At 42.3% G+C, this 22,682-nt stretch overlaps 2 protein-coding genes across 7 annotated transcripts in view; one reads left to right on the forward strand and one right to left on the reverse strand.

Annotated features, from left to right (window-relative positions):
• FEZ2 (fasciculation and elongation protein zeta 2) overlaps positions 1 to 18,863 on the forward strand; it is a 42,168-nt gene extending 23,305 nt beyond the window's left edge. The window contains exons 6-10 of one of the 3 annotated variants that reach the window (XM_059405428.1): positions 10,128 to 10,208; positions 12,261 to 12,336; positions 15,220 to 15,285; positions 16,648 to 16,676; positions 17,896 to 18,863. In XM_059405428.1, the coding sequence (XP_059261411.1) occupies positions 10,128 to 10,208; positions 12,261 to 12,336; positions 15,220 to 15,285; positions 16,648 to 16,658 (234 nt within the window). In that variant the 3' untranslated portion in view covers positions 16,659 to 16,676; positions 17,896 to 18,863. The remainder of the gene's footprint in view (positions 1 to 10,127; positions 10,209 to 12,260; positions 12,337 to 15,219; positions 15,286 to 16,647; positions 16,677 to 17,895) is intronic. The other 2 variants (XM_059405427.1, XM_059405429.1) reach the window with 2 other exon arrangements.
• Positions 18,864 to 20,064: 1,201 nt separating this feature from the next.
• The window catches only part of CRIM1 (cysteine rich transmembrane BMP regulator 1), a 189,751-nt gene continuing 187,133 nt past the window's right edge, over positions 20,065 to 22,682 (reverse strand). For all 4 annotated transcript variants that reach the window (XM_059405431.1, XM_059405432.1, XM_059405433.1 and 1 more), the window contains one exon: positions 20,065 to 22,547. In XM_059405431.1, coding sequence (XP_059261414.1) covers positions 22,371 to 22,547 — 177 coding nt within the window. In that variant the 3' untranslated portion in view covers positions 20,065 to 22,370. The remainder of the gene's footprint in view (positions 22,548 to 22,682) is intronic.

Genomic DNA, 22,682 nt, shown 5'->3' on the forward strand with positions numbered 1-22,682 from the left:
AGGTATATTCCTTCCAACCTCACTTTATTGAGAGTTTTTATCATAAGCAGATGTTGAATTTTGTCAAATGTTTTTTCCTGCATCTAATGAAATGATCATATGGTTTTTATCTTTCATTTTGTTAATGTGATGTATCACATTGATTGATTTGTAGATATTGAACCATCCTTGCATCCATGGAATAAATCCCACTTTATCGAGGTGAATGATTCTTTCAGTGTATTGTTGAATTTGGTTTGCTAATACTGTGTTGAGGATTTTTGCAAATATGCTCATTAGGGATATTGCCTGTAGTTTTCTTTTTTTGTAATGTCTTTGGTTTTGTTTTGAGTAATAATGTTTGCCTCACAGAATGAATTTGGAAGCTTTCCTTCCTCTTCAGGTTTTTGGAGTTGTTTGAAGAGAATAGGTATCAACTCTTAATATTTGGTACAGTTTGCCTGTAAATTCATCTGGTCATGGACTTTTGTTTGTTTAGGGTTTTTGATTACAGATTTAATTTTGTTCCTAGTAATCAGTCTGTTCAGATTTTCTTTTTCTTCCTGATTCAGTTTTGGAAGACAGTCTGTTTCTAGGAATTAATCCACCTCATCAAGATTTTCCAATTTGTTGGCATATACTTTTTTATAGTAGTTTCTTACAATCCTTCATATTTTTCTTTATTGTAATAGGCATTTCTAAAAATTAGTGTTAAGGCCATAGAATGGAAAGTCATTGTAGGGTAGAGAGAAACTTGGATGTGTAATTTTATTGTTTTAATAGTTCATACCTATGAATTATGAATTAGTTTAGATGTAATGCAGGTTTATTTTATGAAAGATAGTATTGCCTAGAGAATTGTGTCACCACCAGTTTTTGTTTACCATTATCTACTATTTGTTTTCTACATTTTTCTTTTGGTGACAGACTGGTAATAGTGAGCTTTCATGACCCAGCAGTTAAAAATCAAATCAGGAGTCTGTTCTTGACTCTTTATGCCTTGGAGAGGTGTGTTTATTGTTTGTTAATATAACACAAATTCACATAAAAGCCACAATATGCCAGCAAACTGTAGTCATATTATATACTGAGAGTATTCGTAAGTATCAGGAAATAATTCATAAAATTGCCAGGGTTAATTATTTTACTCTAATTTTAGTAGGTTTGAAAGTGTTTGCCAACACTTAATTACCACATTAATATTAAATTACATAAAAATTTACAAAGATCTTCAAATAAAAAAAAATAGATAGACACTATTCCGTTTAACTCCTAACCTTGAAAATCTTCATACCACATCTTTCTGTTCTGAGAGCAAATTCCAAAATAAGTAGCTTAATATTCAAAACATACTCAACTATTTATCTGCTTTGGTATAACTCCTATCTTCTAATTTACTTGGATCTGCTTTTTTTTATGCAGAAACTAGTTTTTGGTAGAATCTGCATTTGTAACTGCTTTATAGTTCACATTAAAAGTATTTGATTTGAAGAAGTGTCAAAATAAACAGATTCAAATTTTATATCTTACTTATTTAAATATAATGCTTTGTAATTTTTTTTAACATTTATTGCTTTCTGTTCTATTTTTCTTGTGTTTTATGTTTCAATTATTTTAAGAATTTAAAAATTAAAACTATTGTTCTGTAAGTCAATATTTGAAAATTGTGTCATGCAAACTATTGCAAATGATATAACTTATAAGGAACCATAATTATGTTTGAATTTCACTTTCTTTTGAACCTCTCGAGTATAAAGAATATTAATGGAGTCAGAGCATAAATTAGGATACGAGTCGGGAAATAGATGAAAAGCATTTCTTAATTGCTTTTCCTAACCTTTTTTCTGACACTGAGCTTTGAATTTGGGATTTTTAAAAGATTTCCTGATCCTTAGAGATCTGTGCCATTGGGTGTCAGATAAGGCTAAGAGAAAAGTCTGATAGCAGGAAATGTCTGAATTTTCTGAATTTTTCAGAAAAGTCTGGCCTCCTGGTTAGTTTTTCCCTTCCCTGTGTTGGATCCTGCTTTCTGTGAAATAAGTTAAGCTGGTGAATATGCTGTGCAGAGAATGATTTGATAAGTTTAGGACTCCAGAAGAGAAATAACAAATCACATCTCTGTATCTGATTCTTGTTGCTTTTCGATTTACACAGTGTTTTCTAGCTCTTTTTCTTGTTCAGAAAGACCTTGAATAACCTTCAAGTGTTACTTGTTTTCAGTTCAAGTTTTTTGGCTGAGTTGTGTATTTAGTGTCTTTTCTTCATGTTGTCTAAAGCTCCTTAGGCTAGAGAATATAGTCAGGAGTGTATTATTTCTCAGTTGCCATCTTATTTATATGAGGAGAACTAAAATGACTCATTACTTGTTCTGGAGAAAAGTGGAAAGATGTAGTTACTTCTTTTTGGGAGCTACGTCCCAAATGTTCTTCTAGCCTTTCTAGAGGAATGTTAGGAATATTTTTGGATATTTTTGGATTTCTGTATTTGCTGAACTCTTTGCTAAGTGATTCCCATGGACTGCTTCATTTAATCCTCACAGCAACCCTATAGGTTTTATTCATATTCCTGCCATTTCATAAATGGGTAGACAGAAGCTCAGCAGAGGCCTCAGTGCACAGCACCTGTCCACACTGGCTCGAGCACGTAAGACAGAGGTGTGTGCAAGGGACCCTTGGCTCTGCCTTTCTCCTGGTCAGACGTGTAGGCGTTTTGTCTGTGGGCCTGGAGATCTTGGCTCCTTTCCCTCTTTCAGATTTTTCCAGTTTTTGTTTTTAATCTTCTGTATCTTGTTTATACTTTGTTCCTGGTTTTGTATGGGAAAAGATTCCAGAGAATGACTGATTTGGAGCCTCAATACTACTCACGCCAGGGAAGGAAATGGTCATGAGGTAGCTGTGAGTATTCTCCTTGTAAAGCATGTGAATGGAGCCCAGGACTGAGTAAACTTCCCCTCATCCTTACTGTTACTTGGCACTTTGTCAGCAGTGAGGGAAACAATAAAATAAGTACTGTTGTGCTTAATCATTTTCCTGCTTATAAATGGGCTCATATCAAAAATTCCATTCTGAGAAGGACATTTTTCAGAGCTGCTAACTCCTTTGTAAAGATATGGTGAAAAACAGATGGATAGATCACAAAATTTTAGATCCCCAGAATCTTTGCTAGCTCTTCACTTTGCATTTGAACGTTTCGATCCTTCGAATTTAGAAATGGTAGGTTAAATGGAGGAAGGATTAGGTTTTCTGACATATTTAATATTGCAGTTGTTTTGTTTATTTATTTATTATGTATTCATTCGTTCATTCATTTATTGATTTTTTAAGATTTTATTTATTTGACAGAGACACAACAAGAGAGGGAACACAAGCAGGGGGAGTGGGAGAAGGAGAAGCAGGCTTCCCGCCCAGCTGGGAGCCCGGTGCAGGGCTTGTTCTCCGGACCCGGGGCTCATGATCCGAGCAGAAAGCAGCTGCTTCACGACTGAGCCATCCAGGTGCCCCACAGTTGTTTATTTTAATTAAGCTAAATTAAAGTTAGAAATCCTTAATATCCTTTATTTCATTGCGCATTCCTAACTGCGAGATTTCTGAAAGTGCTGTGACGTGCCTGTGGTACTTTTACCATGAGAAATATTCAACAAAGAAATGCTTCTCTCCTTCTCTTCCTCCCCCTGCCCTCCCCGTTAAATTGAAGCATAGACAAAACCCTCCCTCTGGCCCCGTGTAGTACCCTAAGCACCTAATCACACCACGTCCGCTCTCAAGATTATAAATGTAGTGTTTCTAAATGAGGTGAAGTTTACTAAAAAGTAAATTTAATCTGCCTCTGAGGTTTTATCTTTTTAAAGTTCATTTTGCCTTCCAAAAGGGTGTATTGTTTTCTGGAATTTATAGGGCAGTTGTGAACCCATCTGTTGTGTGCTCTCTGGAGCTCTTTTCCTTGTCCTCTGGCCTGGTCTTTCCATTCCTTGATCCTTCCAGCTCATCGATCTTCTGCTTGCTACTTTTTTGTTATCCTAGGGGTTCTGTATTTCTTAGTCACTCCATTGTTTTACAAACCTTGTCAGCAAGATTATTTATCTTACTTTATTAATCTCACACGGACTTCCTAGACCAGGTTCTTCGGTAGACTTTTTCAGAACTCCGTTGTTGACTTCTTTGACAAATAACTTTGTATCTTGTCATGTCATCTTTCTTCTGTTTGCCTTCAGATTATTTTTGCTTTTAAGCACTTAAAAAAAAAAATTCTCTCCTACAAGAAGTCAAGAGAAAAAATTTGTCTCTTCATGGTATGGTTACCCTAGGCTGTAAGACTCTTGGGCTCTGGTCTTAGAGATGTTCAGCCGTGGCTTAGCAGACATATAAATGCCATTGGAGTAGATAACTCTGAATGTGTCATTTGGCCATGCATTTTTTCCTTCTAGAGCACTCACATTCTAACCTTAAGTGACCTTGCAGTCCTGTACTCTTGGGTATGTGTGTGTTTTGATTTGCCATCTTAAAGAAACCATGGGTCATCTTGGTTGAGATAATTCATAGATTGACACGATTTATAAATAAGAGACCTTTACAAATGATAACATTTAATCACCTATTTCACTGGTGTGGATACAAGCGTCTCTGGGTTTAGTAACTGCCCTCCAGGCAGATATCAGTGGCAAGCCTGGGAGACACCTCTGAGCCCTGCTTTCTAGTTCAGTATTTTTCTATCCCAGTTGACTCTTAGAAAATTTTCTGATTGCAAATACTTGTGACTAAGGTGTGGTTCCTAGTTCCATCCGTAAATCTGAAAGTATTTCCCTGGTATGGGTAATAATTGATACTTAAGCCAGTGACTGTCCATCAGATGCCTCCTGCGTGCTGAGGATGGGTTGTGCTTTGTTGGTAACGGGAAGAAGTATCTGACATTATTTCTGCCCTTAACGATGGTGAGAACTTAACTGAATTTATTAAAAATTAACCCAACCTGGGGCACCTGGGTGGCTCAGTTGGTTAAGTGTCCTCCTCTTGATTTTGGCTTACGTCATGATCTCAGGGTCGCAAGGTTGAGCCCCTTGTCATGCTCTGTGCTGGGCGTGGAGCCTGCTTGAGATTCTCTTTCCCTCTTATTTGCTCCCCAGCCCTGCCTCAGCTCTCTCTCCCTCCCCCCAAAAAAATTAACCCAAACTTTTTTTCTTTCTCTGCTGTTTTCTGTAGATATTGTGCCTCACCCCCACTTTGAAAAAAGTCTGGATTATCTTTTCTCTTACTACTATGAGACAAGCATGTACTGATCTCCAGTTCTGTGCCAGGCACAAGTAGTAAGGATGCAGAGTGAACCCCAGCGCGTGGGGGCGTGCTGCGGGTGCGCGGGGGGTCCCGCTGACAAACCGCGCAGTGTGCTTTTTGCAGTGATTCTCAGCCAGGCCAGGTTGCCTCCCTGTACAATTTTAGGCAGTGTCCAAGCACACTTGTCCTTGTCACAAGCAGATGAGGTGAGGGGCAGTGCTACCAGCATTCTGAGTAGAGGCCAATGATGCCATTCAACATGCCGCCCTGCACAGGACTGCCCCCGCGACAAAGGACTGCTCCCTGACTCCACACGTCAGTACTGTCAAGGCTGAGAGGCCGAGGTGTGCGGTGATAACTGCTGTATTCAGAGCAGCTGCCATGCTCTTGGTGTGTTCTGTGCCTGGCCCCATCTCGTGATGGAGGTGTGGATAAATGACTCTTACCCCTGCTTTGGTTCAGGGGTCTGGGAAAGGCTGAGTTGAATCTGGAGGACAAGAAGAAGAAGGGACAGGCATACCAGGCAGAGGGCATGGTGGAGGCAACCATCTGGAGGTGACAGGCACATCTGGGGCCCCGAAGGTGGTTCACTAAGCCTAGAAGCTGAGAGAGAAAGCTGAAGGCAAGAGAGAAAGTCACTCAGAAGAGGGTGTGGAAATAGCAAAGTAGAAGGCGGAAGGAAACCAAAAAGAGGTTTTAAGTGGATCATTCCCTGTTCAGATTTGTCTTTTGGCAGGATAACTTCAGTGTTTCAAGGAGAGCTCATTGGAAGGGGGAGTCAGGAAGGCTGGTGCACTTACTCGGGTAAGCAACGAGCCACACAGTTACAACAGGGCTGGGAAAATGCTTGACTTTCAGAGATAGGAAGGAGGTGGAACATATTGGTTGGGCGGCAGGGAAGAGAGGGGGAAGGGTGGGCCGCTGATTCCCGACTTGGGCAAACGTAGGTGGAACCCATGTGTCCCCTCCCCACACGGAGATACACAGGTCTGGTTAACAGCAACTGCATCAAGCCTCAGGCCCAGCATCTCTGGGGGGATACCTGCCAGTCCGCTCTGCTCCGGAGCAGCCTGCCCTGTTAGCACCTCTGCCCACGCGGCCGGAGCTGCAGTGAAAGCTGCTGATGGGAAGGAGGGGAGATCGAGCTACTCGGGAGCTGCTGTTCCTGTCCTGCTCGGGGAGACCAGCAGGGCCCCCGCGCACTGGCTGTGGAATGAACGCCGGGGCTGGCCCGTTTGGCCACTTTGGGTCTTGTTCTCTGAGAGGCTCTCCTGTCCACTGTTCTTTGTAGCTCGTCAGGGAGGGTGTTGACTTCACGCCGCAGCTTAGACGTCACCTCCTCTGAAAGCTTTGCTTTGACATCTGGAATGAAAGTTGGAGTTGTAGCTCTGGGCTGCGCGCACCGTCAGCGCCCTCGCGGGGTTACGGGTTCTACCCCCGCGGCTCTTGGGGCTCTTCTGCCAGCATGTCGGGTCACCAGGGGAGGGGGCGCTCACTCCAAGTCGCTGCTGCCTGTAGCATCTGGCTCCTGGGTTTTGAACGATTGGATCCAGGAACGAGAGAGATCCAGAATGCTGAAGAGCAATAGGACTTAAAACAAACCAACCAACCCCGTTATTTCTGGTGGCAGAAAGGAAGATGAGTTCAGGTCTGGATGTGGGCAATCTCAGCAGGATTCAGGTGCAGATGGCCAAGAGGCCACTGAACACCCAAGTGACACTCAGGAGGGTCGTTTGTTGCAGTAAAGCTGGCTGACGTGACCAGAGCCCTCCCCCAGTGCTGGGCTCGGTTCTCAGCCCATTCCTTCTCTTGGCAAAGGGAGCTGTACATTCGTGACAGCAGACGGGAAAGACGGCGGCGTGGGACTGTCCAGAGAGTGTGCCTGAGAAAAACGGGGGACAGAACCCGGAGGGCACTGGTGTATGAGAGCTTAGCCCAGAAAGGGGCACCTCTCGGAAGGGGCAGCCAGAGGGGCAGGGGGAAGCTCAGGGCTCTGGAGGGACCTGGGTAGGCGTCCAGGGGAGGGGGCACCGGGGAGAGCTTACCAGGGGCCTCGGGGATCTGAGAAGTGTCCCAGGACCTCAGTGTCAGAGGCCTGGGAAGCCCTGGGACGAGCTGTTTGAAGAAAGCCCCGGGAAGGGAAGTCGGTGAGGGCTGGAGAATTTCAGGTTGGCCCCGCGAAGAGCGGAGAGGGAGGACAGGGCTGTGATTCCCGCCTGGGGGGTGGGATTGATGGCAGCCGGAGCCCCAGTGGAGGAATGTTCTCCGACATCTCTCTCAGCCGGTTTTGTTGTATTTCCTGTGACCCTTTAGATGTCACCGTGCGGTCCTTTCCCCGGCAGGACGGGAGGCAGTCCTGTGTTACCGGCAGCAGCATTGCTTCCTGCTCAGGCCACCGTGGGGACTTGGGCGCCTGCCCTGGACTCAGCTGCTCTCACTAGGGAGAGTTCCTTTACTCCTTTGCGGGATCAGCTGTTAGTTTCCTGCTTTTCCAGGTTGCTGTGGCTTCAGGTGGCTGCATCTCCCCTTGCTTCCACCCAGCCTGGTCGCTCAGAGGTCACCAGGCAGGCTGCCGGCAGTGGCGGCGCTCAGTGGAGCCCACAGCTGCACGTTTAAGAAGGAAACCTCAGTTTCAGCTGGAACCTCGGAGCTTCCAAATTGTGCATCTATTTTTTATTTATACTTTTGCAGTGACAGACATAGGTTTCCAACTGGGGAGGTACAGCCAGTGTTTCTAGAACGTGCTGTTCAAATGTAAAGTATACCCCAGTCTCCTGATGCACGGAGGCTAAAAGTCTTCACCTTGTTTGACGGTTCCCGAATCTATGTCTGGCTTTAATATGCCTCAGGATAATGGAGTCAGAGTATGTAGAGAATGAGGTACTTTTTCTTGGTTGCTTTTGAGAGAAAATACATTTGATAGAATTTAAAAAATGACTGTAGCTTCTGGAGCCAAAGTAGTTCATCTCTTGATAATATGCTTAAAAATGTGAGCAAATTATATGATAGCATATGAAAAAGCTACAAAACAAAAATCTACGAAAGAGTAATGCGTAGGTTTTCTTTTAAAACTAGCTTACGTCGTCAAAGGGAATATAGTTATGCTATCAGCAAAGTGAAGCGCATTCAATCAAGGGGACAGGACCAGACATTTTGGTCTTGCCAGAACAAAATGGCCTGCAGTCTGTGGAGGAGTCTGTGGGGAGGGACCATTGAGGAGGAGAGGCATGGATGTATATGTTCTCCAAAGATGGTAACATTTGGTACTCAGATTTTCGATAATAGCATTGAGTACTTGACTGATAAAGAGGCATTTAGCTCCTTCATGACTGAAATTCGTGGTGTTTCTCAACTTTTTGTTGTTAGGACTTATTTTTACTCTTAAAATTCACTGAACACCCCAAAGAGCTTTTATTTATTACATAAGTCATATTGGTGGATAATTATTATATTAGATGAAATTATTATATATAGATGAAATTTTTAAAAGATTACCAATCATTTAAAAATGCCAATAAGAAATTCATTGATGTTTATACAAATAGCATGTTTTATGAAAAATAACTCTATTTTAAAAAAATTAGTGAGAAACAATGGCATTCCTATGCATTTTTGTTAATCTTGTTAATACCTGGCTTAATTTAAGAGAGCTAGAGCCTTAAATCTGCTTCTGCATTCAACCTGTCATTTTGGAATATTTCACTATAAGTCATGAAAGAATGAAAGGGGAAAAAGCAAATCATGCCTTATTATATCTGAGAAAATAATTTTGAGCTCATGGACCCTAAGAGTGTTTCAGGGACGTCGTGGGGGTGTTCCTGGGCCACACTTTGAGAACCACTCGGCTAAACCATACGTTCTTGAAAGCAGAGATTGTTCCCTTGGTTTCCTCTTCTGCTCCTGGGGGCCTGGTAAATATTTGTTATATTGACTCCTCAAATGTGTTCACTGATTCAACTTTCCTCTGCAAAAATCCAGAGAGGGGGCCCATTGGGTGAATCGGGACTAAACTCCCTTTCCAGGATGCCTTCCTCCTTAATTAGTCACACCGTAAGAGCCCATCTCAGGCCTCTGACTCAACAGCCAGAGAGGTGCCACTGGACTCTTTTCCCTGCGTCTGATGACATTGCAGACTGGTCACAAATCAAGATAAGTAGTTGAGGGAAAAAATATCCCTTTATAGTACAGTGAATTCTAGGAAGTCTCAGAGGTTGGTGGGGGAAAGAAGCGAGCATCGTTTCCTAGAAACAGAGTGGGAAAGCCTCTGTGGAAGTGAGAGGGGCCTGCTGGCACGTGGGGTCCGCTCTGCTCTCCAGGAAGCACATGTGCTCCTGCAGTTCGCGCTTTCTGCACCAAGGCGGTGGCGGGCCGCCCGAAGAGCGGGTGGGAAGCCGTCCTCAGCTCTCCAAGTAACGGCATCCTCGTTTGCCAAACGCTACGTTCGTATTTCTCCCAACGGGTGGTAGAAGTATGCCAACTTAGGCTGAAAATATGCATACTGTTAGTATTAAGTTCTCAGACTTTTGATAAAATGTAGGTAAATAATATCAAAAGGTAGCTTAAAACTTAGGCAGTAAATTTTGCCGAAGACAGAGGTGTGTACAACTTAGGCTATTGACGTTGGAGCCAATTTAATTATACGTCCTGTGAGGACAATCTTCGGGAATCTAGTGGCATGATAGCCATTGTTTGACTTGCAAGGAAATGCAAGCAAAAACTGTTGGAAAACAGCATGATTTTGGTCTGCTTTATCTGAATGAGTAGTGGCATTTTCTAACTGCTTGTCTCTTGGGCACGTAAGTCACCGTGGTGCGATCTTACTAACAGTCTTTGAACTTCTTTCCCTGTCCTTGTCTTCCGGCCGCGCGTTGCTGCCTTTAGCGCTTCAGCGTGGAAGGGATCTCCACTGTCATTCAGAATGGCCTCCGCCACACCTTTGGGAATTCAGGTGGAGAGAAACAGGTGCTGGCTTAGCCTTATTTTCCTCATTCTCTGCTTTATTGTTGCTTGTGTAAGTGAAGGTCCTGAGAGCTGGCAGTTTTACTAATGTACTAAGACTGTTGCTTAAAAAGAGAGAAGTGAAAGTTCACCATTTTTACAGTCTTGATAAAGCACACAGTTACCTTTCACATGTTTCAGAACTCCATTTTCCACTACCTTTAAACAAATTGCGTTGACACCATGAGATGCATGTATAGAATGTAGAACTAAACTAGAATATGCCACGCTAATTCCAAAAGTTTGAGAAACAAGATGTCATTTTGTGGGAAGAGGAAAGGTAATGTTGGTGACTTTTTGATAAGAGTCCTAGGTCAAACATGTCAGTAAGAGTATATGTATATCTTCTCTCCTTTTAAATGAAATTCCAGTGTTTTTAAGGTGTATCATGTAGTGAGCCAACTTACTGCCTGCCAAGTGAGGCATGCAACCTGATTTATGCAAATCTATACGTGAATAGACGTACACAGTCAAATGTGTAGCACTTTGCTTTATATTAACATTTTTGTATAATGATTTAAGGAGGATCGTGAACAGAGGAAACCCAACCATATTAGTGAGTGTGCTTAAAATTACTTTTCACAATTTGAAATTTTCACTTTAAAAAGAAAACTTCATTGTAGCTCTTAAGTGTGAGAAAATGTGCAGAATGTAGCTTTTGACAGTTTATCGAAAGAAAACATTTGAGTGTAGGGTTTTTACTAAAAGATAGTTTCTGTATTGCCCAAGAAGGGCAATAATATTAAATAATCCTTCACACTGACATTTCTAGCTCTATTAAGGGATGGTCTAAAATTTACTTATTATTTTTTTTATTCTGGCACCTCTACCTCTCTCAGATGCACAGGATGGCATAGTAGCCTCCAGACTGACCCACACATGCCAGTGGGACAGGAAGCTTGAGAGCGTAGCCTTCCTGATGCTCTCAGAGGCCAGCTTGCCTGACACACACTCTATTCGTGAAACCCCCGGGGGGCTTGTTTCCAGCTTCTGGTGTATTCTTCATAGAGAAACATTCAGTGCTACCGTTGGGTATCACCTTGGAGAAGTCTACACCAAAAGATAGTGGGAATTTTTTCTTAAACATGGAATAATTCACTTTTCCTACTTATCCTCAAAAACTGCTTTACCTTGTCTTTTGATTACGAGGTCACCCACGGATGAAAGCAGTCACGGAGGATTAGGAATAGAGCGGAGATAGAGCAAGGACCGAGTAATGGGTGGGTCTCAAAAGATTCTGAGTAAGACAACAGTAGATCTCCAGATAAGCACATGCAGACCACACTGAACTATAGTGGAGTGGTCAGAACAGGAACATCTGGACAATAATATTTAGATTCTGCTTTCATGGGACATATTTATAGGCCATAACTCTGATACTTGTGAGCCTTTATAGTAGCGAACGAGGCCATTTGTCTCGATATCAGATGTGAATTTTTATTATTCACTGGGCCGTCCTCTCCTTTCACTTTTCTCTTTTCCTTTAATGCCTTTAAACATCCTAAATAATTTAAAATAATAATAATAATAATAATAATAATGATACACCTCTAAAATTGGTATGTGTGTCTGTGGTAGTACATGACCATTTTGTTCAACCAGAAAAAAATGGTCTGAAACAGAATTTTTTGGGCATTGGGGATGATTTGGTTTATGCAGAACTGTCAAAACTATTAAAACTACATTTTTAGTTTTAAATTACTATTTTTAAAGTGTGTTGAAAATATACAAAGAGAATGTTAGATAAGACTTTAATAATGAATATATTGAACAGTTCACCCTCAGACCTGATTTTGTGAAATTTTCAATAACTGAAAGGTGGAAAAAAATGGATATTTATGTTAACATTGAGCTTGATTAAAGCAGACAGAGGTGGGCAAAAAAAAGAGCCCCAGCTGAGATAGTAAGATACTTCATTTCATGTTATAAAATAGACCTTTAGTAACTGTATCAAATTTTTGCAGATAAGGTCATTCAGATTTAAGTGACATTTTTTTTTTTTTTTTGACTTGGCAGTACTTGACAACAGTCATTCCTTATGAGAAAAAAAATGGACCACCATCTGTTGAAGATCTTCAGATATTAACAAAAAGTGAGCAAAGACAAAATTAAACTCTTACCATATTTACTTTTGCTGATTCTGCTGCTTTCGGTTGGTTGATTGTTGCTGTTATTGTTTTGTTTTGTCAATTTAGGGTAGTAAATGATGGATGATGTCATTATTTACTGAGAATGAAACCATGGATGGCTTATAACATCAAACATGACACTAAGTCCAGAGTTGATTTGTATTTTTTGTGCTTTGTCTTACCTTTTGAAATATTTACAAGCTGAACTTTTGAGGAAAAAAATGTAACTTGGTTCTTCATCATCTCTTGGATGTTTAAGAACATATAATTTTTTTTAAAAGATTTTATTTATTTATTTGACAGACAGAGATCACAAGTAGGCAGAGAGGCAGACAGAGGGAGGGAGGGAAGCAGGCTCCCCGCTGAGCAGAGCCCGATGTGGGGCTTGATTCCAGGACCCCGAGATCATGACCCGAGCCCAAGGCAGAGGCTTAACCCACTGAGCCACTCAGGCACCCCTCAGAACATATAATTTATCAATAAATAAGGTCTGTCATGGATCTTCTATAAATATGACTGTCAGTAACTCAGTAGGAAAGATTTAGAATGTGGTCTATAGCACTCTTTTTTCTTAGGAATGTAGAACCCCAAATCCAAGGTAATAGTCACAGGTAGAATTTGAATTGATAGTAATATTTTAAGAAGAGTCATTCAGCAAATATTAAAAAGGCCAATTCTGTGCCAGGCTGTGTTCTGGACATTGAGATGTTTCAGTGAACAAAGCAGAAAAGATACTCCACCTTCAAGACGCTTGTATTTTAAAATAATTTGTTAGACTTAAATATATATTCCCCATTGAATCTTTCTTATGGTAACCATAAATGAGCCATGAATTCTAGTTCGGTCCCTGTTATTTACAGTGATATCCTTGGATGTTACTTACTTTCTCATAGTCACAATGAAAAACAAGGATAAAAATATTTTCTGTTTCCCTCATAGTAAAAAATGAACATATGTGTGATTTGGGTTAAGTCACTTGTTTTCTTTGAAGGGGCTGGATTTGCTGACCTGTTAGATTCTTTGCAACTGTAAGTCTTTGTAATAACTGCTGATTTAAAGAGGGAGCCAAGTGAGAGGGAATCACAGGAATGGATATTGGTGATGAGACCTATTTTGGAATTTAGGAATACGGAGGCATGAATGGGGTGAGCTGTTACCTGAAGCTATTATTCCTTCCTTTGGTGAACAATCCTTGAAGAGCCTTTAATAATAAATCAAATGATGCTAGCCAGTCTAAAATAGAGAATGACGAGATTAACTGCGTGGCCAGCCCTCTGATTTTCCAGAGGAACTCACGAGACGTAGTATCTGAGATCACAAGGGGAATGGTGAATGGTTAATTACAGGGCTGGATCTCTTAATTCCCAGTCCACTGTACTTTTTAATAATGCTAGCTTATGGCATGTGATTTTATGTAGAACTGAAAATAAATCTAAAGCATGATGGGAAGCAGAAATACTGAACAGAGTAGCCTTCTCAGAAGGCGACATAAATATTGCCTTGGAAGCCAGAATTATTGAAAGACCTCGGCTTCTCAGATCAAGGACAGACATACTTGGCCAAACCAAAGTCATCATAATTCCCACACCAAAATGTCCTCAGGCTGATTCTCAGGTGATGTATTTGTTGTAGACAGACACCATTTGGAATCTCTGGGTGAGTGAACATGTATGGGGGCATGAACGAATGTCCAAGTTAGCATGACTTTCACTTTGAAAATAAGAAGTGGTTATCTCGGGAAAACTTGGGGGAGAATGGGCACCTCTGCTTCCACCACCTTGTAGATGTTAGCCACGGGAGAAGCCCCGGGGAGATGGGGCGGCATTTCTGGTTATATAGCCTTCCTCAGAAAAGCTGTTGGAGGAACACAGCCATAGTAAGAAGAGTCAGGATTAGTTGTGTTCGTCAGTACGGCTAATGCTTACACAGCATATATTCCGTGCGGGGCACTATTCTAAGTCCGTCACATCTGAATTAGTAACTTGGTAATCACAAGCCTTTGAGACTGGTCTGGGGATGGTTCTTATTTTACAAACGAGGAACTTGGTGCACTGGGTGGCTAAGGAACGTGCTCCAAGTCCCACAGCGGGGAAGTGGGAAGGCCAGGGTGTAAGCCCAGGTTGAGGACTTGCCAGTTACACCATGTCGTTTTGTTCTATTTTGGGGGGAAAGAGTGCAGCATTGTCCGCGGGATGCTCTGAGGAGAGTACCGAGCGAGTGTAGCATTTCTTCACGTGTTTATGTGTACCTCAGTTGCTGAAAGTTTTAACCATTCTAAAAGCCGATTTTTCTATTTGTCTTTGCTTAGAGATAAAATTGTCAAAGAATTCCCTTAGGATAAGGCTGATTCACCAAGGTTCCTCCGTAGTCTAGAAGCAGCCTGGCTGGGTGCTGCTCTGCGAGGTCAGTCCTTGTTTTGGTCTCTCACAGTTTCCGAGAGGGCTGACAGACATCCTTGGAGAACGTAGCTCACTGGTCACTTATCTTAGACTCTCCAGCTTGTGAGATCTGCAGACTGAGGCTCTCCTGTTCCCTAGGGCCCACGGAAGTGCTCACGGCGGGACCTCACTTCCCAATATTTATGATGACAAACCTGAGGCTCTGTGTAAATAAGCCCCTTCCTCTTTCCTGGTTCCACTGTTTGGAAGTTTCAAATCGGGGAGAGGAGTCTCGGGTAATAGGACCATTGTCACCTGAATAAGGACTTAACTACATTCTTGAGCATTTGTGTTTTTATTTCCACACGGATGTGTTATACCATCTAATTAATTAAGGCTACAATGTAATTGAGATTTTCCATCTGAATTTGAAGTTGTTGCCTTATATTTTTCTCTTTTATTTTGTAGTTCTTCATGCCATGAAAGAGGACAGTGAAAAGGTTCCGAGCTTGTTAACTGATTATATACTGAAAGGTGAGTCTTACGATATGTGTGCAACGGTTGGGAAGTTTTGATGAGTCGATGAACGGATCGACTTGCTAATAGAACAAAGAGTAACTTCCAGACATAGTTTTATCAATGTCATTTGTGCAGAGTGAGAGTAGATGCGTGGCTTACTTATGCTACTTACGTTATGAGTTATAGTATATAAAATTCAACTTTTATTTGGGGTCTCGAGCTAGTGGAAATAAGTTGACAGTCAGCCATAAGCATGGAGGCAGGCAGTGGAGGAAATATTATGGAGGCATTCCCACACTTCTGTGAGTCTGAGGTGTTGACTGACGCTGGATGGGGTTGAGTAAGGTGGTCTCTGCCATCTTGGGGACGACGGAGAGGGAAGGACAGATTGTGAGGATGTATGAAAGAGGGGACAGTCAAATCAGTGAAGAGTCCCAGAGGGACTATGAAAGGGATTGCTATAAGGGACAGGGAAGGGAGGGAGGAAAAGAGTGGATTTTCATCAACTAGAACAGTGAAAAATGAGCCATAAATCTTAGCAAGATCAATATCACAGGTTGGGAGCAGGGATGAGGTGAAGGAAGGTCATTTAAGAAGTTAATGAGGGGCGTCTGGGTGGCTCAGTGGATTAATAAGCCTCTGCTTTCAGCTCAGGTCATGATCTCAGGGTCCTGGGATCGAGCCCCACATTGGGCTCTCTGCTCAGCGGGGAGCCTGCTTCCTCCTCTCTCTCTGTCTGCCTCTCTGCCTACTTGTGATCTCTCTCTCTCTCCCTCTGTCAAATAATTAAAAAAAAAAATTCTATAAAAAAGAAGTTAATGAAGACACTTACTTTGCTGAGGAAAGAAAATTTGGATGATGAAGAGTGAACTGATGAACTTATTATAGGCAAAACTAATACTTTTCAATGAAATTATTTTCTGTAAGGCAGCAGTTATTCAGGTGATGGATTTTCCAAGCATCCTAAAATTCACCCTATAGGGTGTGATCCAATATTGAGAGTAGTCCTCTTCTGGTAACATTTTCCTTTGGGTTCTCTCTCTTCTGCGTCCGAGTTGCTGACCGAACCATAGGAAGCTGGGGATTTCTGAAATGTTAGGTAATTCAGATGAGAAGTTTCTTCAACCACAACCTTGTAAAGAGGGAACCTTAGAAGGTAATGGGAGTCCAAACTGAGTGATGTGTTAAGTTTCACCTGTAAGAGACTTGGACTGGAGCCAGTCATTAGTAGGTTAGGGGTGGGGTAGGGGTTTGCAAATAATAAATTGAATTTATACATAAGCTGTGTTCTTCTGATAGAGGGCTTTTTCTTCCTTTTACATTCTGAATTTTCTTTTTTAATACCTGACACCTTGGTTTGCTTTTATGTTGTGCTAGCATTGGTGTGAAAGCTGGATTGTTCTGAGGTTTGTTCTTACACATGTGAGACAGGAATGAGATGAACATAAAGAACATGTCTTGATTTTTAATTCTAGCGGGTTCCTAAGGCACTACCATGAGCACCAGAGAGAATGAGCTTCTGATGCATTCTCTGGCTGTTTTATCATTTGACCGCATGGAAGAATTTTATGACCCAGAGAACAGAGTGTTCTGGGGGCAAATGATGTTGAAGTTTTTCCTCTGAAGACCCAGGCCTGTAACTGAGCCTATACCACGGGCCTTAGGGAAGCGGCACTTACCCATTCTGTGCCCCCTGCTCCAGCCCATGAGCCAGGCCAGTCTGTTCCCGGGCTGCTTCTCAGAGCCGCTTGTGTGCATGTGCTGTGGCTTTGTCTCAGCCTGAGGTCTGGGTGGAAAAGCAGCTAGGGTTCAGACCCAGCTAGCGACTCCGCCGCCTGAGCATGGAGTAGGCCTGTGTGTGATGCTCAGGTGTTCATTTGCATGTGAAGGTATGGACGGGGGCTGACCGAAAACGCTCTCTTCCACCCATCCTGGAAGTCCGCAGCCAGTCCGCGATTCCTCTACCTCAGAGTGCAGGTCCCCGCCCCACTAGAAGGTTCGCTGGCAGGGGGTCCTCCTCAAGGGAACACCCTCCTTTCGCTTTCTTGGTGGGACTTGCCGTAGTTGTAACAGCAAAGACTATGGCTTGGCTGCTCAATGTTCATTTTAATGCGAAGGTGTGAAATGGAAGAAGGTAGAAAAGGGGCCTCATTTGGCCAGAGAAAGGTGGGCTGGATGCTGTTTGGGCTCCTTAAGGTTTTTCTCATACCAGCTGAATGACCCCGCCGAGGCTTCGATTGTACGGAAGGCTGGCCGTGTAGACAGGCTTGCTGCTCTGTGTGTGTGCAGACTTGCAACCCTTCTTCACTTCCTGGGGAGCTGCTTGGCCGTGTTCTAAGCCTGAAGGTATAGGGCTAACGTTACGGGTTCTTAATCTCTTAAGTGGTACCCTAAGTGACATGGCCTTTTGGTATCTCATTTCTGGGCAATTTTAATAAATGTGTCTTGAGAGAACTTTTCACTGTTGGCTGTAGGCTTTTCAAACCTTTTGTAAAAAGTTGCTACTGTAGATTCTTTGTTCTCATGATTAATAGTATATTTTTGTATACATATAGTGTATATACATCATGTGTAAATATATATGAAATCTACATTTCTATTTAAAAGTCTTTCTTCCTCCTCTAGTTCTCTGCCCTACATAGGGCAGCTTTGCGTCAGGAGCGGCTTTCTTTCGTGGACTACAAGCGACGTCTCGTATAGCGTTGATCTGAAAGCTGGCTACCATTCCCTTCCTGCCGTTGGAAACTCAGCACACTCGAACTTGGGTTTGTGATTCAGTATTACTAGATCATGCTTTCACTAATTCTTTATATTATGACCCATGAGCAGTACGGCACTGTTCTCAATTCTAGAGGTGTTTTTGTGTTAAATACTAACAGTTACGAGCTCTTCTCTCCTCTAATTTGTAGAGGAAGGGGGAGTCCTTTTGTGCATGCGCAGTTGTATTTTTTCTGAATTGACAGTACGACCAGTTGAGTGTTTGACTTTCTAGATCTGAGCTGCACTAAAGAACTAGATTAAAGCACTGAGTGATTTATGTTGTAGCTGTTCTTCGATGGTGGCAAGAACCGACACTGATCTTTATAAGGGGACTGTCAGGATAAATATTACCTACCAGTATTGTCCAGGGAGACGGACGCTGACCTGTGGGCTGTTGTTGGAAGAAGCCGAAGTGGAACGTGCGCTCGGTGGCCGCAGAGGGCCCGGGGGTGGGGGGGTGGGGGGGCGGAGAGGGCCGACAGGGCGGACGCTGGAGGTTGCTACTGGTTTCTCCACTGTTCACGCGTTAACCATGAAGTTGCCATTCACTTTCAGAACTTTGTATTGTTGAACTCTGTATGTTTTTATGTTTTGCTTCCCATGTCTGCGAAGAAGTGTCCTTTACAGGGAGTCTGTGTTCCTTGAGGTGCTTTCATGTCTGCGCAGCACCCCCCCCCCCCCAACTCCTGCTCTGTGTCCTTCGTGCCCAAGTGTCCTCCCCACGTGCTACCCTGGGAAGCAGCTACTCATCCGCCTGGCTCTGGTCCTGAGACACTTCTCTGCCAGTTCCAGTCAAGTCATTGCCATTTAATAAATGTTGGAAAAAAGGGTAATGTATGTCGGAGAGATTTTTTTTTGTGTGTTTTTGTTGTACTTCTTAAGATTTTTCTTCCCTCGCAGTGCTAGATTCTCCCCTTTACCATTCTACATGTTGTCCATCACTACGGCGTGTAAGCTGGTGAACCTGATTAGCTTCATGATGGTTAAGGAGGGGCAAGACAGACTTTTTCAGGTTGCCCCAGGTTGCTGTGGGATGACAGAAGGCCTGCTCTTTTCCTGGGTCCGAGACATTCCCCACAGCTATGGCAGCTCCGTCCCTCAGACCGCAGGAGTGTGCGAAGAGTTACAGAGGACCTGGCAAGGGGCTTTCAGGTTCCAGCTCAGCATCTGGGAGCACACACGGCCCATCCCTATTCCTCCTTCCACTGCATAACTGGGACACCAGGGCTGCCAAAGCAGCAGCTCAGGGTGGAGCTGGAGGCTGTTGTGGCATCTCTGCGGTTTCCTGGGGCTGCGAGGGGCTTGCGCTTGTCTTGTTTTGTCAGTAGTTTGACAGTGACTATGGGACTTACTCCCTGCCCTCGAGGTGATGAAGATGCATACATACATAATACAATTAATAACTTCAACTAAATGCAAATTTGTGAAAATAATGCCTATACTAAGAAAAATACTACTTTAGAAGGCATAAGAGAGAAGACCTTGAGGATAGGTTTTTTTTTTTTAACAAGAAATTTAACAGTGTTTTGTTTATAGTTCATTTTTAAGTTGTTGCTTCTAGAGTCTGTAAGAAAGTACAGTATTTTTTTCCTTTCAAATCCCAGTCACCTGATAATGAGATTTCTCTGATTTTGCTTAATAAATTTGCTTCTTCAGTGGTGAAGGGCCTGCGTTTCCCACCTTGGCCTTTCTTGTCTGCATGATGAATGGATTTTGATACCAGTGAGGAGAGGCTGAGCAGGTTTCTGGTTTGTCACTGAGGACAGGTAGGTTTTAAGTCTAAGAGCAGCACTGAAGTGCCATCTCTCCCGATACAGGATTTTTTACAAGGATTTGCAGGGCAAGGCCTGCCCTCTAAGAGCAGCCCCAGAGCTGCAGGGTCATTGTCAGACCGATAACCTTAACACACAAGGACTGCTAGTCCTTTCTGTGATTGAGATTCAAAGTGTTGATTTGTTGTCAAGAACCCAGCTGCAAATAATTCCCTCATGGCTTGTGGTTTGAGGAAAACAAAATAAACCGTAGGACCCCCAGTGCACTCCAAGTGCCATATATCTATTTTATTCTTCAGGAAATTATATTTGTTTTTCTTTTACAAGAGCACAACAGGAACCAAAGTAAAAGAGTAATAGATACAGCACTCAGGATAAATCATATCTTTAAAATAATAATAAAAAAATTTACACCTCATCCTATATCCTGTTAGTATTTTCATAATATGGCCATGATTGAAAAAACAAAAAGCAAGCATTTACAATTTTTTGATAGAGATTTTTTATGCCAGGAATGGATTAATTGTCAACAAAATTTTATACTAATCAGGCTGATGTAAATCTATTTTGGTAACATCGTATCATTAACAAATTTATTTTGGAAATAGATAAAAATATTGCCCCTTGATAATAAATCTTCTTTTTTCCTTTGATGCAAACAGCTAGAACACCTTTTTCTTTTCCTTTTGATATTCTAAGACAAAAAAAATGGTTAATCTTCAGATTAATAAATTAGGTCATTATAATAATAAATTAATTTTTTTTTAAAGTTCAGCAACCTCTGTCCAAGTATTTACAACAATACTTGAAAGTTCCTGTACAAAACAGAACACATTTTCTTTTCACATTAAGCATACTGGGTATCTGTGTCTTTCACAACAAGCATTTTAAAAAGAAAAATCAATGCACAAATGGGTAATTAGTATAAAAGTGCTAAGAGCTGTTTGAAAAGTTAACACTATAGTATACAGTCAGTTCTATTTGAGGCAAACTACAACAAACTTCCAGCTTATTATGGACAATATTCCAGTAGTTGTTTCAAACAGTTGTTTGAAGAAAAAAAAAATCCAGGAGCTGATTAGTGACGCAGATAAACTGCCATCAGTGTTTCTGGCCGTGAGCAAACTGAAAACCAACAGAAAGCATATCTGAATGAGGAAGATTTTAGTAAAGGAATACCTTCTCCATAGCACGTGTGATGCTGACTGCAAAAGGCGTGTGTGTACACACACTCACACTCACACACACTCACCACACACATCTTTCTTCCCAATTAAACTGCAGGTAGAATGAGATTTTGTGTTCATAAAAATTTGTAGGTGATCAAAAGCATTGATATGGAATGCCTGTTTGTCTTTGTTCTGGTTAAAATCTCATAAAAATACATTCAACAGGAAAACATAAATTGTATGTGTATAAATATATATGCATATATATATTATATACACACGCACACAAATACTTTTGTTTTTTTGAAGCATAAGATAGTTACATAAATATTCCTATAATTGCTAAAGTTTAAGGAGGCATATTTTTTTTTGAGCTTCAACAAAGGTGCTTGAATAATATACAATTAAAATGAAGTAGTTTCTATTTTGTAGAATCAGTATATAATAAGGAAAACAAAAATCCCCAAACAGTCCTTTTTAAAAAAAGTTTCTTCTTAAGCTAGAGCTTCAACAAAAACTATGAACACCCAACAAGAGAACAAAGCCACGACAGACAATGGAGTACAGCCCCTGGAAATACCTGGGGTCCTTCGCCCCTCCCTCGTTCCTGCCACGCTGTGGTAAGAAAAGCTCCAGTGCTCACATCAAGAAATGACCTAGGTCTTGTTCACTCGCTGACTCTGCTAGGAACTGGCTGATTGCTTGCAAGAAAACAAAAAGCAGCAAAAAGTTTTAACTATCTCTGTTACAACCCGCATCAGAGAAACGCGGCAGCGCATTTCTCCTGCTTCCTCACTGCCCACTGCAGCGTGACTGTATAGAAAAGAAACTCATGGCTTTAGCCCGGGGATGGCTAGCGACAGGTGCTGGTGCGCTCGTCTGCAGTCCTAAGGTGACCATGGCAGCTGGATCATAAGGCCTTTGTTTCCCGCTCACTTGGCCCGAGCTTTGAAGCAACCAGTGCAGTCTTCAGAGCAAGAGGCAAAAAAAGCTCCTCTGGGCCACTCAATTGCTTTTATTTTAACTGGATTTCTCCCCCCACCCCCGAGCTCAGCTGACCAATCTGCCTTCCTAACGCCACCCGCCCAACCCATCTCCCCCACTGAACTCACTGTCCCCGCCCCCAAATATCTCTACAGCTATATTACAAGCAAATATATCTTAGCAACTTTGAAAACTTTGGTTCTAAGAAAACGCTTGGTCAGTTATCTTGAGGAAAGTGGGAATGCTTTGTTCTGCACACTGCTGTAGACAGAGCCCATCCCGGGGAGTTCTCAGCGCTGTACATCAAGTCACAATCCGAAACGATCCACTAAGCAAGTGCACGAATTCTAGTTTACTCTTAAAAGCAGATTTAGTCGTTTTCTGTCTCTCAAACCCTCAGCCACGTCGCCTGTCTTCACACTGTCTGGTAGAAATTGTCCGCCTGTAGGTGGTTCTGTTTTTGCATGCTGTAGAAGCCACTGAATCTTGCGTCCGGTTCAGCGATTCTTAGCATCCTCTGTGAACTGTCCACCGGGACTCTGCTTCCTTTCTTGCAGTCCACAGACACCAGCTGATTATTTAAGGAAGAAGGCTATTTAATGAGAGGAGGGAAAACCACAAAGAATTAGCTCTTTTATGTATCCTAAGTTAACAAATGCAGTCCCAACTCAAATGAGGTGATTGCTTTGCAGGATACCAGCGGGCAGACTGGACGGGCCGTCTACAC

Source organism: Mustela nigripes, chromosome 7 (assembly GCF_022355385.1).
Source record: "Mustela nigripes isolate SB6536 chromosome 7, MUSNIG.SB6536, whole genome shotgun sequence".
Classification (NCBI taxonomy): Eukaryota; Metazoa; Chordata; class Mammalia; order Carnivora; family Mustelidae; genus Mustela; species Mustela nigripes.